Below are 18,198 nucleotides of genomic sequence, written 5' to 3' on the forward strand. Positions count from 1 at the left end.
CAATTCATCCAGCAGAACAGGGTTAAGGAAGGTGCCTGAGTTTCTTTCTCTGACCCTCCCCTCTCCATGGGTTGCGTACCACAGGCTTTTATCTCAATCAAAAAATTTCCATCAACAGATGGATGTGATAGAACAAATACGGCATCACATTCACCACTAAATGAAAATATGCTTTTACATGAGGTGGGGGGGAGAGTATATGTAAGACACCTTTCAGTGAGAAACAGTGGTGTCACATCATGTGATGTGTAAATTGGAAGGGGTACCTTTTTTCTTTTAAACATCATGCCACTAGTGTCACAGTGTTTAGGATCTACCTAAGATCTGACAGCTTTGACTAAGGACAACTTTGAGAGCACATTGCTTGATCTTCCTTTACACAACAAAAATGTGTGTCTTTCAACAATTTTCAAACATAGCTCTAACATCTGAAATCATCACAAAAGATTTCTAATCTAGAACTAGAAATATATACATGTCACTTACCATCACCTCTGCATTCCAATGAGGTTCTACAAAGCCATGAACTGTTAGTTTCCGAAGCACTAGGAAAAAAAAATTACTTTCATAGCTATTTATCAGCTCTTGTTTCAATAGACCACATTACAATTCCAGTTGCTGTGACTTTCTTCCAAGTCTACATTTTAAAAATTACACTTAATTTTAGGTCCCTGGGTGCCTCATCCATAACTAACATTAACCTTGTTGAAATTACTTTAAAATTCAGTATATTGTGTAAAACAATGAAGAGAACTCCAAGAATTACTGAATCAAGAAGAATTCTGTAAAAACTGTAAGTATTCAATCTCCGAATGATTCTAGAGTAGGAAAAGGGCCAAGTACAGTCAAGCAAGCCATCTTATAATTCTCTCAGTTCTGTATTGCCAGCAATATAGAAAAGCTGCATGCTGCACTTTGTGAAACGATTCAAGACAGGTATTGTCGACATTGCAAGCAAGGCACATGGACATCTCAATTCTTCAAAGCCACAAAGTATAGTCAGGATATGTATTTACTCCACAGATAAGCATTTGAGTATCAACCTAAAGATAAACTTCTAAGGTTAGCTCTTCACGGGACACAAGGTGAACTTAATGGAATTAAACTCGTTTCACCAAATAAGTGCTTAAAGACATGCAAGCCCAAATTACAACACATGTAAAAAAGCATCCTGTTACGCCCTCCACTTTCTCACCTCCTAGACTTTGACTTCTTACAACAAGTACATTGGAAGGGTGCATACTGAGAAGTGGTGCATACAAGACTACTGCCTTCCCCTTCCATATGAGAAATCCTCCTTCTGCCTTGCTAAAGGTACAGGTAAAATAAACCAAGATTACTGGTTTTCCCAATGGGCTTGGCTTTGTAGAGAATGTGAACTATTGACCAAAGAACTCCTATTCATTCACTGTGAAGAAAGTTATTTGATTCTTTATATTTAATATCATTCTATATTATTACCTTTCAATGACAACAAGGTCCTTTCTAGTGAATTTGCAGCTGCGGCTTCATTCCCCGCACAAATCTGCTGTAGGAATGTATCTGTATGATGATTCCACAAGGAACATGCAAAGCTATAGATACTTGATGTAAGCTGCAAAAGGAAGAAAGATCAAGAATATATTTCCTGAACTTTGTCATAGCAAAATAAATCCCTAAATTTTAAAGGCCAATGCCTACTGTTAAATTATTTAATCCACCTTCTTCTATATCACAGGCCACAATGTTTAATTTGCTGCTTTGTTTACTGAGTTGTACTGATCCAAAAATGTTTTCCAGAAAAATACCTTGTCCTAATTTCAAGATGTTTTGAAAGACCCAGTGGTTTCCCTGAGTACTTGGGTCTATGACTGTAACGTTAAAGATAACTTTTTAAGGCTACTTTCTTATCCGGTTTTCATTAAATACAACTGCTGGTGTATAATATGGTATGAAGGTTCAAAAAACAAGCTGCTTTCCTCCTCACCTCTTCTCCCATAAGACTTAAACTGTCTGTCTTACAGCATAGTTAATATCTGAATCAGCTTACTCTGGGACACAGCAGTTACACACCTCTCTCTAATAAAAACAGTCTTGAACAACGCCTACAAAAAAACTAACTTTATTTTGTTGAAAATAAATCTCAAACTTAATTTATGTTACAGTTCCTAAACAGTGCTTGCCTGATAAAGATATCTGAATTATAAACAGAAGATAAAGAATTTCACTCAGTTATGGCAGCACTTGACAGTTTCATAATTAAGAAAGTCTGCACTCATTCTGCTATATCCCATCAATGGAATAAAAAGCACATGACCTGTTTATTTGATTCTTTTGGCTGAGTAAAAGTTAGTAAAGGTCCTATTTACGAGAGTCAGTCCTCAATGCCTTGGACTCCTGGCAATTAAAATTTCACCTTCATGATCACACAGACAGAACTTTTTCTATATGGATAAACAGGTAAACCTCCATAAATAGTCTTAATTTTTTGTGCTTTAGAAACTCTTTAAAATGGAGGAATAAAATAAAATTTTGAAAATGCAAAGGTAACGTGTTTGGAAAAGATGTTTAACTCACTAAATTCAGTTAACTGTACTACATTGTTACCTAACTCCAAATGGGTTTGGAGATGCATAGCCTACAACAGAAGTTAAATCTGTGTTTTAATCACCGGATTCTTACAAGGGAGAATGTAAACTGCACGAGACAAGATTTGCATTGCCATCTTGCCTTTTGATTAACCCAGAGAGTTGGTCTGGAAAAAAACGCAAACATATTCCCACTGATGATAAAACCAAAAATACAGTAGCATGGAAGTCTACAACCCAGTATTTTTCAAAGACTATAATGAATTATAAATCCAGAGCAGACTTCCAAAAAACACCATAAATTCACATAAAGTAAGATCTGTTGTATGGCATGATAAGGCTGATACACAGATATTGTTCTGTAGATGAAACTCTGCTTCTTTACACAAATCAAGATAAGAACACTCCAGCTGCATGAAAAATTAATAAATATTCCAAAAACATTTCACCTAGAAACTGACTTTCAGTTATTTCATAATACAACCAGCATTTCTGTTTCAAGGGTAGACATTCAAGCCCACTAACATGCCATAAATGCCCTGCTAGCTAAGCCCAGGAGGAGGCAAGGATTATTTACATCATAGAAAAGTTTTCTATCTGCAGCAAGCCGTTTGGATGACAGGGTCTTTGTAACATGATAAAAGGTAAGTAGTGCTCTGTGCTGTTGAAGATCATCCTGCACCTTCACGGATTCTACAAGAGTGGGTATAAGTTCCGGCCATTGCCTTGGGCAGTCCACCCTGGCAACTTTAGCAATCAGTACAGAGATCTGAGTAGCTATCTGCAAAAGAGCAAAACAAAAAAACAGATAACACAAAGTCAAAGAGCATTTAAGAAATGCACAATGCAGAAACTAACAGAAAATTAAAACCTGAATCAAAAAAGTAGCATGGATTTTTATGTGCGTTTCCTCAACCTATTTTTAAGTTTGATGAATGTAAATAAATGTGGACTAAAAGTATTTTATTTTATTTACATAAAATGCTAAACTTGATACCTTGTTTAAATTTTATATAAAGATCAGTAAATTTATTTGTTCTAGAAATCACATAAACAAAGAAACAGAAATTTGGGAACCACTTTTTACTTAGCGATCTTTTCTATCACATTCTGTGAACACAGACTGCTAAACACTCATTACCCCTAATTCTGCTCTACCTGAGTTTAGGTTTTAGACAAAGCCATTCCCACCACCAGGCATGGTAAACCATGGTCCCATCCCACTAGCTGAAGCTGAGACTCTCTTGCTCCAGATCCTCACATCACACACCAGGGGCACCTGCACCACTCCCACCATCTGACTTTGGCTGCTGGCCCAAAATCCCATTCACATCAGTTCTGCCAGTAGCTGGCACCTCATCCTTGCAGTCCACACACGTGATGAACACAGTGAGATTACACAGCGAGACAGGTAGTGGATGCAATCAGAAGACAGGACAGGCAGTGATGATGAGGCACAGGGTTTGTTCAGACACAGATAAAGACCACCCATGTTTTACACCTGACTAGCCCATCTTATGCCCTCTTTTTGTCTATTCCACACTTTGTTGCTTCTGCAACTCCCTTCCCCTAAACACTCCTCACTAAATTTTGTATGGTCCCTCAAAACCTCACTTCAAATATCCAGAAATTTCACAATCTTGTTTTCCCTATTCTTATCCCATTTCTACTGAAAGGATCCTTGACTGGATTAGTGAAGCAGATGCTCTCACCTTCAACACACCATTACTATACCATCACACTTCCAGCCTGGTGAAGAAGTCACCTTCTTAAGCTACCTGAAGGAATCCAAGCAATTTACAGATCTAAGGGGGAATAGCTGTGCCCTCCTCTACTGCTTCCTCATCTGTTTAATCCAGAGCCTCATCACCTCACAAAGCTTTCTACTATATTCATTCCTACCAACCCGCTTACAGAGGATTGCCTCAGGAAAATGACATCAACACTCACAAGAAAGAGCTGGGAGTCTTACTGATTGTCAGAACAAATGATTTCAATTGGCAATGGGGAGCAAATAAACTCCTCTCCGTATGTCATACAAGAAGCAACCTCTCCAGGGAGGCCAAGAGTACTTTTTCCTTGAGGATTGGATTTTTAAGTTAAAAAAAAAAAAAGAAAAAAAAGATTCTGCTGTTGTACATTTGAAGGACTATTTTGCTCTTCTGTTGTCTCCAAATGGTAAATATATTCAGAGGGCATGGAAATTAGGCTCTCAACATATGGTATGTTCTCCACCTCTCCTGGAAGTCAACTTGTATCATCACATCTCAATACTATGTCTATTTCTCACATTTTTGTGTTGTTCTTCTCTGTATACATGCAAGAGTCATAATTTCTCTGCCTTCAGTGATGCAAAAAGCACAAGCCGAGAGCAACCATGCTATGAACTATCCGCAACTGGAAAAGAGCACTCATCAGGAACACAGGATATCAAAACTCAAGACACATCAAGTAGGTTGGGGACTAAATGAAAGGTTCATCTGAAAGGAAACCCCAGGATATCTATAGATTGGGGAACTAGAAGAAAGAGGGGGAGATGGACTCTGTAATATTGCACACATTGTTTGGGTAATTTTTTAGGCTGCTGGCATAAAACAAAATCCTCCACACCTTAAAGAATGACATCCCAAAAAATATCATAAAGAACACACAAACAAAAACATGAAGCCACTAGTCTTTAAAATGTCATTTAAAAAGGTTCTAATCTTAGCTGCAACTATAGTCTCAGAACTGCAGAACTGCTCAGCAGCAGTGGAATTTATAACTACAAAATATCCTATTGTCTTAGCAGGTAAATTGATTAAAGATTAATAAAGGTATGGAAAAAGTGATAAAAAGTTTGAATTGTTTTATGAACAATGTAGTTAATACTACTTTTTTATACCTAATTTACCTATTCACATCTGTAAAAGACATGCAATCTCTTAAAAATTAAACATTTGTTAAGTTATATACAACTTAGTAGAAGCACAAATACACACTCCGTGGTCTGACTTGACATGTTTCATAGTTCTTTTTGGTTGAAATAAAGAAACAAAAAATATTTGGTCATACTTTTTACATTGAAACTATACCTAGACTACAAATTTTAAAATATTTTCTATATACCTTCTTTTTTAAAAAAACACATTTACTATTAAAACTTTTAATTCTAGTCAAAATTATCATTGCACAAGGGTCTTCTACAAAGTCTAAATTACCCTAATTTTGATAAATTGCTCTAATCCTAGAAATTACATTAATCTCATCAAGGAATCCTGAAAAGTTAAAATTGAACCACCTGCAGAGCAGAAGTTTATGTTCTTTTTAACCTTTAGCTTACATCAATCATTTCTGTATTTTCTTGAAAAAGTTCTTTAAGATCTAGCTCAAAATACTAGCAAATACTTCCTTGTAGAATCTCATACTTACACAATAAAGAAAAAGTTAGCAGAAGGAAGATGGATTCATCTAGTATAGGCATATTCTGAGACCCTAACATTAGTTCTAGACTCAATATAATAATAAATTCTTATTCTAATCAAAATAGAAGCTTATAATTAGTCACTTTATGTAAGACAAGAAACTACCATACTGAAACTTTATTATGCTTATTTAAATGGATTAATGTTGTAACTAGACATGTAACAGCAATACTGCTTAGGTGGGTTTATCCTGCAGCAATCTCAACAGCTCATTCCTGCTACACCACCACAACCACCACACTTCCTTGTATGGCCATACTGGAAGCCAGGTCAGAGAACAGATACAGCTGAAAAAAACAAAAAATCATTCAAGGAAAGGTTATTTTTGAGCTACATCCATTCCCGGAACCATTTCATCAAAACGGTTGCATAAACCTTGCTGTTTAGGGTTAAGGTTAGAGACAACATAAACTGTCACTGCAACAACAAAAAAAAAACCACCAAAAAGACAAAACATGTTTCCAACCAAAGTAATTCTATAATTTTATGAATTATGACATATGGAAAAAGAATATCACTTCAACATAAAGATCTGTTTGAAAGACAATATGATAACTGCAACTTTATTATTATAATTAAACACTTTATAAAGGAAGAAACCAAGCCATATACCAATAAAACCATTTGCTGGGAGAGTTGTAAACATTCACCACTAACCTGATTCACTGGCTCATTAAAGTTGGTGATAAGTCCAGCACGCAATGTAGTTTTTTCTTCTTCAGAGAGAGCACTGTCAGGATATATTTATCAGAATATTAATTCATATGTAACTAGTGAAAATAGTATCAAAACTATCAAAAGAACATTCATTGTTTTTCCACTATCTCAAGTATCTTTAAAAGAGAGGGAACAGTGAAACAAATACTTATGATGCCTTTTAACCTCAGGTTTTGAGACCTGAGGTAACCTTTGTAAAGACAGATGGCAAAAGAGAAAGCTGACAGAGTAAGATACACAGACATATAACAGAAAAATATAAAACTGTACAAATTACAAACTGATTGCTATTTGACAATTATTATACAGTTATTACTGCCAGTACTGATAATTTGAGCATGAATTTGTCCATGTATACTAATGGACCATAACCAAGAAATGCCCAGAATAAGACAATCACTTTATCAGATGAAAGCTCTTCTTGCAAAAGCAATAGTTCTTTTCTATTACAAACAAGTTATATATTTATACTTAAAAGTATGGACCCTTTGAAAATTATAGCTTTGGGTGAAAAGTATGTTGATACATTCTCCAAAAAATGCAGGAGAAAACAGTAAGAAAGACAAATTCTAAGCTGTAAAGGTTAATTTACATTCAAGTACAACTTTGTGGCATCTTAATACTTCATTTTAAGTGACCTCTTTCAGTTTAAGACTACAAGTTACAGTATCATATCATTCAGACTTCATGACTCATGCAATTTTCTTATAATTTCTAGGTAGAAAACGCAACACAGTGGTTTTGAAAATGCTTTATTAGTATTTCTAGATTATACTAGCAGGAAAAAAAAAAAGAACAAGAAAACCCCAACATGTTTTAATTCAGTGATAGCATCTATAGTGCTGTTTCTTCTTCATAAAAAGCCTTTAAGCTATCACCCAAGCTTGTTTAAATGAAACAGTTCCATCTAATATTGCAATGATTCAGAAGCACGAATGCAAACATCACATCTCAGTGAAGACTAATGGTTGGAAATTAAGAAGATTAAACGTACCAACACAACCACTTCCTGTTTTCTGACCTCAGGCACAAATACAAACCTACTAGTTTTACATATTGAGATATAAAATGATGCCTAAAGCTCCCTAAAGCATAGCTTTTACACTAATCTAGCCAAATACTAGATATTAATCTCAAAATAATAAAAAAAAACCAGAAGTAGGATTTATCATGGGGTCAAATGTTTGCAAAAATATTACAGTTTTCTCTTCCCGCCCCAGGCCCTGCACATTACACAAGTACTCTCTATTTCCTAGATCAAAGACTTATCATTCAAAGCACAGTAGACAAGGGGGGGAAGTCATTGTTTCACTAGTGACTCAGAACTGGACATTAAGTCTTATTGTCACAGGTAATTTACAGCATTCAGGAACCACATTTAAATTTAATTTTTTTTTAATCAAGACTTAGGTTTTTAAGATTTTTCTCAATAAAATTAAATTATACCTAAAAACATTTTGGGTAAAATTTACAAGGATTTCTGCAACAATAAGTTTTTCTGCAGGTAACTCTTCAATTTATTAATCTAAACCCACTAGATTACATTTCATGAAAATAAATTTTTGTGGTCCTTTTTTATAATATGAAAATGCAGTATATAATTTCCACACATACAGACATACTCTAAGTCCTTTCTAAAACTTAAATCTCTTATTAATACAATTAAGAATTCTATTCTCAATTAAATGTAGCTTGTACAATACCTCCCTTTCAGAAACAACAGAAAGCACATAAAACCTGGTTTATAAAGAAAAAAAAACCCTGTTCTACTGCATTATTTCAGATACCTTCTTTGTGAGCTCATGAGACCCCTTGCCTTAATTACTTTTTCATAATTATAATTACATTGAACTTATCATATGCATAGTCTAAGAGCAGCAGAATTCAGTTCACTATTTACTGTAAATAAAAATGCTGTAATTAGGCTTTTGCCATGGCAAACAAAACAAAGGTAGGAAAAGAAATAGATTAATGAGGATGAATGCCTCAAATACAGACGCTTGTGATAAGTAAAGTTGGAAAACAGTAATGAAAAAAAAATTTTAGAAATCAGGTGCTGATGCAAGTGGTACACGGCACTGTGTGACGGGATCTCTAAGGCTTCTCGGACCGTGGCTGGAGGAATTTACTGTCTAAACACAACAGTGACACCTGCCGGAGAACAGGGACACTCCCAACCGCCCCAGCGGCACCCTCAGCCCCTGCAGGAATCACAGTCATCGCCACTGGCACCATTGTCCTCATCCTCCCATTGCAAGACAGTCCCACAATTCCATACATAAAAGTTTTCGGCAGGCGAGCAGTTAGGAGGAATGTGTATCACTCAGCGAGTTATTTCCCTTCAACACTGAATTACACCAGCCCAAAAATTAAAACAAGTTCATCTAGACATGAACTTCTAAGTATTTATGCCATAGTCCTTCACAGTTTGCAATTTCAAAGTTTCACTGATCTTCTTCTGTGTTTGTGGTACGGGCAAACAGGTATCCAAATATTTAAAAAGTTATTTTGTATTTCTGGCTTACGAGGAGTTATTTATAGTTACCACTCAAAAAAAAAAATGGATTTGAAAAGTATTACTGAAGTTGCTAACATGGTACTCAAATAAAAGAACAAGGTCCACAAGAAACAGGATTTAAAAGCAATTATCTGTAATATCGAAAACGTGTTCAACATTTGAATTCAAGAAAAGCCATTTCTGAAGAAAATAAAAACACATACAAAATCATCAAGTGATACAATCTTTTGAGGAGGCTGACGACAAGTTTCAAAAAAGAGGCCAAACTGTGCCTGAAAAGAGGCTATGATAAGCCTAGGCTCATGGCTATCTGTAAAGCTGCCTGAAAAAACAGGAGGGAAAAAGTTCACAAGCTCATCTCCAGAATCACTCCCACTGGAAAATGCTGTTTTAAGTCTGATCTGTAGATCAAAACATGCTTTGATGTACTACTACCGATGGAAAGGGGACAGCTGCTGATGAGAGACACAAGATGAAAGACCTGAATTTGCAAGGACAACAAGAATGCAATGAATCCTTCATGACATCCAAAATATGATTCGATCACAAAACAATCAACTGAGAAGTTACAGCTTAAACTGGCATTTCTCAAAATACCCTCAACATACTCTGCTATGAGAAAGTCATCTGGGTGAGTGCTGACAGGATGTCACATAAAAGAAATTTAAAAAGAAAATTGGAAATGGAGAAACTGTTGAACACAGAGTGAAAATTTAGTATGTATTTACCTCATGGAATCTTTAACTGCAGCCAATAATTTCTTAAATTTATTTTATACTTTAATTGCATTTAAAAAATGCAAAAAAGTGGCGGAAAAATTGGAAACAGGAATAAAATAGGATTGCATTGTAAATTCAATATAGATTCACTACATGGAATCTTTAATAATATACAGTAATTTTTTTTATTTTTTAAATTACATTTAACTTAAAACTGCAGGAAAACTACATTGAAAGATTGTTACTTAATTTTTACCTCAGTTCAAACAGTAAAATTGTAGTCATTACTTCTGCTGGAAATAAATCATGATTTTTTTCACCAGAAATGCTACTAGTATCTAAAAATATTAACAAATTGAAACAATAATTATTTTCTTGGGATAATGCTTACTAAGTACCAGTATTGTAACCAGTACCTCATTAGTCAGAAACGTCAAAGATATATGCCATCTTCCATGCAAAAGATGGTATTTTCCTTTCACATAAAAGAGAATCCAAATGCCTGCAGGTGATTTTCAATTGTATACTAATCCACGCATACAAATACTCTAGTGTTTTACATAATAATGAAGGAGTACTACACTATTTAAAGTATGCCGTGGATACAGAATTTTATAACTTTTCTCTCTTTTGGTAGATCTTTAGAAGAGCTTACAAAATACATTAAACTATTTCAAGCAAAGAACTGAAAATTATACTTTGTGCCACACTTTGTGCACTAGCTTAAATTCATGATCTATAAAAACAGGACAGAGAATTCCAATTCAATACCCTGAACCTGACAGTGATGTCCCATCTATATTACCAGCATTTAAGAGACACTGAACACTTCAGAGAGTGAACACCTGCAGGTCTTTATGAGTTCTGGAACTGAAACTCTTCTTGAAATTACACTTATTTTTAAAAGAAAAAAAGAAGTACAGACAAAACACTGAGAAGTACCTAATTCTGTAGGTATTGCATATTAAAATGGCACTTTCTGTAATTTTTAAGTAAATGATGTGGTGCTCATGAATACTGCTTGTATTTCTGATCTTCTTTGGAGAATTTTTCATCATGCTTTATCAGAACCCACATATCAGAACAACAAAAACATGAAGACCAGAAATTGCTACCATCACAGCTACTGCTTCTTTCCCATGGACATCTGCAATATGAATCAGCTTAAGTGAAACAAAATGTCTCTGTCATTCTCCAAGAGATTTACTATGTTTCATATTAGCTGCTATCAGAAAGTCAGGTGTTAACATTGTAACACCTAATGCATCACTTCAAACCTGCTATCTATGAAAGAGCCTTATAACTCAGTTTTCAAAAGTAAGTCATGAAAAACCAAAAGAAGCAATACAAAGACAAAATGGTTTATTAGCAAGTCCTAAAGTTGAAACATTTTATCAGTTTCACTGTAAATTCTAAAGTAACTTCTATGAACTAAGGATCTGCTGTTTTCCAGTTTAGCAACCATTACATAGCCAGCTGTAGAAGGTTAAAAGGAGAAACACAGAACTTACTGTGGTGCCACCCGTCTCCAATAGCGATCAATTCCATTTTTAAAGTACAGCACAGCTAACCACCTTACATTCACATCCAAGCTATGATTTGTAAAGATATTCTGTTGAAAAAAAAAATTAAGTTAAAAACTGCACAACACACCACAAACAGGACAGAAATTGTATCAACAAATGCCCTGGTACATATATAAGTACACATATCTCTATATGTATGGGTGTACATAAACGAAATGTATTAGACAGGTAAGTGAAATGCTGTTTTAAACATTAATTTTTAGAGATTAAAAATATGTTTATCACTAGCCCTAGTACTTAATTTATTAAAAAAACAACACGTAAGGCAAATGTGCTGCTAATCTTGTCTGGCTGAGCAGGGAATAAAAGAGTAATAATCAACAGAATCAGACAATTATTATACTCTTTAATGACACAGCTCTCAGAAGTCTGTCGCACTGCACAATACAAGGTAATTTCTTATTCTAGTCAGAACCCAGCCTTCAGGTGACTTCTCCATTATTGTCATTATTTAAAGTTTACTTAATAGCACTTTTCCACTGTATCTTACCAACAAGACTGAATAAAAACCTGGCTGTGTCTCCCACTGCTTCAGTTGTTCCTCAGCTGGCTTCAACACTGCAGTATCTTGGCTAGTAGCTTGGGTCAAGACTCGTAAAACAACAGTGCTAGCACTGTTGAGATCCATGAAAATCTGAGAATGTTCAAAAAGAGAGGAAAAACACTTAAGGAAAAAAAGGTAGCCAAATATAGACAGGCATCTTCCATTCATATTTTCTAAACACCCCACACTAACTTTTCATTAGACTACACTGTGTAAAGATAGCATTACACCCACTCAGAAGCAGTTTCAAGGTACAGTGATTAAACTATTTTGCTTTCAAAAATCTCTCAGCAGAAATAGCAAGCATTAAATCTATCATTACAAGCACATTTACTAGATTTGAGGAATTACAGGAAATATTTTGATTTTAAAACAGTTACCTCTCCTGTGAAGCACAGCAACGGAGAGCAAAACCACAACTAGAGATGACTTCAGCTGTAGGCAGAGTAAACCATGGGGTTGTCTGAAAGAGCAAAGATGCAGATTATTAACACTTTTGTATTTTCTTTTTCCTTCAGGAGATAAAATGATCCACTTCAGATAAATACTATGATAACTCAAATTCATCAAAACAATTCCTATCAATTAAAAAATAAAGAATTAAGCTTCACAATTAGTCCTAAATGAAACTGAATTTTCCTTAATATATTTGACTTCCTTATGTATTTAGCATAAAAATGCTAATCAACTGAACTATGAATGCCTATTGCCTAACTTTCAATATAAATACGTCCTCATACATCCTTGTACTCTATGAAGACAAAGCAAAACAGTGTTCTCCAAATGACAGAGATTACATTTATAATGACCACAGAAACAACAAAGAAAAAAAAAGACACATATTTAACTAACATATTAACTATGGACTCTGCCAAATAAAACTTGTTTTCTGTCCATAAAAGACATCTGTTTACAACCTACCTAAACTTTTGTAACACAGATACATGCTAAATATTCATGCTATCTGAGTTTTCAGATATAACAAGAACTAATGGTTTTGGCAGTAGAATGTATCCTAGAAACTACATGTAGCTGAGCCAAGTGATTTAAAAGTACTAACCAACCAAAGCAAAGAAACAATGAAGAAGGGAACTGAGGCAGCCTGCCAAGTAATACCAAGTTACTCTATAACCAGGTGTATTGTCTTAAAGAAGTTCACAGGTAGTCCCCTTAGAACTTTGGAGGGGGGTTCCAGACACATACAACCACCAGAGACCCTCAGTGAAGCCTCTCAGAGACCTTATATGGATATGTATATATGCTAATAATTGTTGGGAAATGTCATGAATACGTAATTATTTAGGAAAAGTGAATAATCATGTAATGTGGACATAAGAGCTGTAGTGCAGATACCCCTGTGTGCATTTTGGGAGCTGATTCCCAGGGCACCCAGCATGCTGTGACCGCATTGTATTAAAGAATGTCTGGCTGCTAAAACTCACAAATTGAGTCCAGAGGTTTCTTTTAAGAGTAAATTTTAGGCAACATTCTAAATCAACAACCAAGAACAGTTTCTCTTCAAACAGGACAAGAGGAAATGGCCTCAAGTTGTGCCAGAGGAGGTTCAGGTTGGACATTGGGAAGAATTTTTCACAGAAAGGGTTGTTAAGCATTGGAATGGGCTGCTTAGGGAAGTGGGGGAGTCACCACCCAGGAGCTGTTCAAGAAACAACTAGATGTGGCACTCGCTATGGTCTAGTTGACAAGGTGATGATCAGTCAAAGGTTGGACTCAATCTTTGAGGTCTTTTCCAACCTTAATGACTCTCTGACTGGCTTTTGTTTAACGTGAAAAAAAGTTTATTTTTCCATCTTCAGGAAAGAGATTAAAATTGTTACAGCAACGGTAAAAAAGTTCGAGAAATCAAATTTTATTCTGATACTGGTTTAAAACTTTCATCTTTTGAGAAAATCATCTTAACAAAAACTAGCAACAATATTAAAGGCCTTTTATACCAGCAACAGTCCTGCACAATTAAAAAAAACTAAAAAACTTTAAGAATTCTCAATGTGTAAGTCTCCAATCATGCTCAACAAAAACTGGCTAAAAATTGAGGGTCCTAAGGTTAAAGAAAGTATACTTTCCAACCAATGAACCACAAAATCACATCTCTCTCTACAGCAATAATTGAACAGAACAAGTGATTCCCTCTCTGCTTTATACTTCGCATGTGATGAGTCTTTTAATCTTTCTGCTTTAACTACTTGTGGCCAGGTTTTGGTGGGGGGGGGGGGCTACAGGGGTGGCTTCTGTGAGAAGCTGCAAGAAGCTTCCCCCATGCCTCACAGAGCCAATGCCAGCTGGCTCCAAGATGGATGCACTGCTGGCCAAGACTGAGCCCATCAGCAATAGTGACAGTACACCTCTGGGATAATGTATTTAAGAAGGGGGAGAAAAACTTAAAGGCTTTTGCTTCTACTAAAAATTTATACACTTCATCTAGAACAGTTCTCACCAGAGGACATACTTATTGAAGTTAGTAAAGTGTGAACACAAAAAACAGGAGGCTTTTTTCCATTTTCTTATTTCAAAATGCTTAGCTGGCAGTTGTAAATAACAAACAATAACAACAAAAATCAAAGAGAAATATTTGCAAAGCTTCTTTTTTTATTAATGCTTCTCATTCTCGAAAAGGTTTGTATCTGCAGCTACTGCTGCTCAAAAAAAAAACTAAAGAAAAACCAAGATAAGCTTAGTGGGTCAGAACGAAAATTCACTTAACCAACCCCATGTTCTTTCTCTGTCAAAACCATAAGAGATACCCAGGTCAGGACATTTCTACATAATGCTCTCTCATCATCCAGAAAACCCTGGTTCAAGGATTTCCTAGTAAGAGGCAGACAATTTATTAGCACTCAAGAGATTAGGTTTCCATGAATTTGCCCAGTTGCTTTTTGGCCATACAAACAACAGTCCTCATATAACATTGGATGAGGGTGTCACGTGCAAAATCAAATTAAAAAAGGAAGAACCCCCTGAAGTGGGGGACCTTTTAGATAAGGTTTATAAATACTGTAATATATTTAAGGAAGTGATATATTCTGTATGATTTGGATGGCAAAAAATTAACTGGAAAAACATGAATGAATATGCAGAAAATACAAAAGGCAAGATGCACAAATGGCAACAATGATTCACTACAGCTGGGATTTTGCAAAGTTGATTGCAAACCTATCATCAGAACAAAGAGCTGTCCATGGCCATTACACCTCAAAGATTCCCCTAAACAGTTTGTTTTCTTCTAGTAAGTCACTAGTCTTATTTGTACAATTATTTTCTTTAAAAAAAAAATTAAAAATCTAAAAAAAACTATTTGGAATCAATCCTTACTGAACTTAACTTTACTTACCAAACTCAAATTTGCTGTTTAATCTAGCTACAAAGTTATGCTAATACAAAGAAGTATGGTCACCAAAATAAATAGTATGACTCTGCTTCTTCCTGCATCCCTTAAATACCTGAAGCTGGAAGGAATGAAAAAATGCAGTTTTGGTTTGGGTCAAGCAAAATGATTCAATCATTTTCACACCACATTGCCTGACAGGCTAATGTGCTAGGTATAAGAAAGCAGGCAGAACAGATACACATAGCTTTTATTTCACTCTCCTTCTCCTAAGTGAATTAAACTTAAAGCAAACTTACACATTATGACTGAGCCATAATTACCCACAAAAGGCAGAGGGGCACACACAACAAAAAAACCCAAAGCCAAAAAGTTAAGACATCTGAGCAGAGTGTTCCACAAACAAACACCAGAGGACATTATGGGAGGAGGGAGGAGTATGTGACTTCCAACAATGTCAAGCCATTACAGGGTCAGGTCCCAGCATGCAATTTCAACTCTGACAAAGTCCCTCCTTGCTTTAGCTTCCCAATAGTAGGATTTCTATTGGAAACTTATTATCTGCATGCCCTCTGCAAAAATTATTGACTCAATGAGGGCATCAGCTCACACCTTGTGTTAATGGGATCCTCCCAAAACACAGTTCTAATTACAGCCGTGTACAGATACATGTGGGGGCCCCCTGGTGGTCTAGTGGTTAGGATGTGGTGCTCTCACAGCCGCAGCCAGGGGTACAATTCCCGGTCAGGGAATTTCCCCGGGCAGATGGAGCTCGTCAGCCCTGTAAGGCCATCCATCTAAGAGAAGGTCACTCTAAACAAACCTACGTCCTGAGGACCTCGCTGCCACTGTCCGAGCTCGCTCGGCCCTGGCAGATGAACCTCAGGATTAAAGGGTGGGCTCAGTTCAGCGCACACTGTGTCTCACCTAAAAAATCCACTGCGCAGGCTCGAAGGGTAAAGACCTTTCCCAAATCTTCGTTCGTGAAGACTGGCCATACTTATACTTATAGATGCGTGAAATCTTTTTCTGCAGACAGACACAGATGTGCTTCAAGAGTTTAAACCCAGATCTCTCCAAGCTTAATTTGTTGTGACCCTCTTTTTTTTTTTAACTGATGCATCAGGGCCTCTCCAGACCATAATTTATACAGACATAATTTATACAGATGCCCTCAGACCCCACAGAATGGCAAAGGCCCATGAATATTGTCTTTAACATTATGGGATAGAGACAATCTTCACCTCTTACAAATCAGACTTCGCTATTGCACAGAAAAGGCAAAAGGACATGGGGTACACCATAGATCGGTTAATTCACAGGGACATGGACTTTCTCCACAGCTTGCTGGGGAATTCTACAACTTCAGTCACTGTTGAGCTGTTTCTACAAGACTGCCCTAGAGATGAAACTGAGGAGGTGAGTATTAAATAGCCATTATCTTTTGGATGCCTTCAGAGCCATGAGGCATGCATAGAAATGCATAGAAATGCAGAGTCTGCCAATCTTATAAGGAACACATTCTCAGAAGGTAGGTAGGATCTGCACTTCGTGCCACAACACCCAGAATTCCAGGGTAAGGGTAGTGCCTCTCATCTTTACTTACTAATGTCAGACCATGTCTTCACAATAAACATGGAGCAGTTTCAGGAATGTTGATTGCTTTCTGCTGCTCTTCTGTGGTTCACACCCATTGCTACAACAACCCAATTGCACATATAGGGTTGGGGTGGAAGGAAAGGAAATCCCTTCCACTAGAAAGTGTGCAATAATGTCACCTGCAAACCAAGCATGACTCTTGCTGTGTTAGAATTTGTTCTTGTCTGAGGAAAAAGAGACTAATCACACACAATAAGAAAAAGCAGCTCTCCAAGATCCCACTGAATATGGTAATACTGAACTAGACAACAACATACTCTCAAGTCTCAGTTAACGGGAAAAAAAACAAACTCAGTTACACCTAGAACATAAGCAAGACACATCAAATGCCACCCCTCAGCACAATGAGCTAGTGTCTTCAGAAACCACAGGCACCAGTACCAGTTCCTCATCCTTACCACCCAATGTCCCGCACTTCCATTCTTACTTCTAAACTACAATTCCTTTTACTGGCAAAAATCCAAGACAGACTTCTGTTCTACTCTTCATTCTTTGATTCCCATTCTAAGGAAGTATCTGCAAATGTAGATTGCTTTCGAGAATTTTCCAAGTCTCTTAAATTTCCTAGTTTTATACTAGCTAGGCTAGTTTACTGTTTTTTCCTGAGCAGTCAATGCTTTTGATACAGGCAAAAGAGTATCCAGGTACTTTTCCCATCATGCTAAAACACATCCTAATTTTAAAATCACATCAGTTGTGAGAAGAAATCAAGGACTGTTATACATCTCTAAAGGAACAAAATGAAGAATTTAATCATTAAATACCTCCCTATTTCACTTTCTTTGGACTTCAGAGAATGCAGTATAACAACTCACTCATAACCAAACAATTCTGTGTACTTTTTGTTCTCATTTGTTAGGAATTTAATCAAGTCTCTCACACTGTAATAAGGCACAAGAATGTATTCAGTTATGATTTCATGAAATCAGAAGGAGACAAAGCAGCAAATGTATCACATAAAACACAGCATGTTCTCACCAATCATAGTACAAACATTTTCTGGGATACTTTAAGAGCACAAGTGATTCTAGAGATGTTGTTATCCTCTTTTAGTCAGTGTCTGAGACTGCTTCTAGAACAG

The 18,198-nt window shown here is 36.2% G+C and overlaps 1 protein-coding gene across 2 annotated transcripts in view; it reads right to left on the reverse strand.

The window, feature by feature from the left end:
* The window catches only part of IPO11 (importin 11), an 86,305-nt gene that overhangs the window by 65,629 nt on the left and 2,478 nt on the right, over nucleotides 1–18,198 (reverse strand). For both annotated transcript variants that reach the window (XM_051788279.1, XM_051788280.1), the window contains exons 3-9: nucleotides 12,496–12,578; nucleotides 12,062–12,205; nucleotides 11,497–11,597; nucleotides 6,689–6,761; nucleotides 3,145–3,348; nucleotides 1,462–1,594; nucleotides 487–545 (exon numbers count right to left, since the gene is read on the reverse strand). In XM_051788279.1, coding sequence (XP_051644239.1) covers nucleotides 487–545; nucleotides 1,462–1,594; nucleotides 3,145–3,348; nucleotides 6,689–6,761; nucleotides 11,497–11,597; nucleotides 12,062–12,199 — 708 coding nt within the window. In that variant the 5' untranslated portion in view covers nucleotides 12,200–12,205; nucleotides 12,496–12,578. The remainder of the gene's footprint in view (nucleotides 1–486; nucleotides 546–1,461; nucleotides 1,595–3,144; nucleotides 3,349–6,688; nucleotides 6,762–11,496; nucleotides 11,598–12,061; nucleotides 12,206–12,495; nucleotides 12,579–18,198) is intronic.

Source organism: Manacus candei, unplaced genomic scaffold, assembly GCF_025592945.1.
Source record: "Manacus candei isolate 608988 ecotype Guabito, Panama unplaced genomic scaffold, ASM2559294v1 h1tg000024l, whole genome shotgun sequence".
Lineage (NCBI taxonomy): Eukaryota > Metazoa > Chordata > Aves > Passeriformes > Pipridae > Manacus > Manacus candei.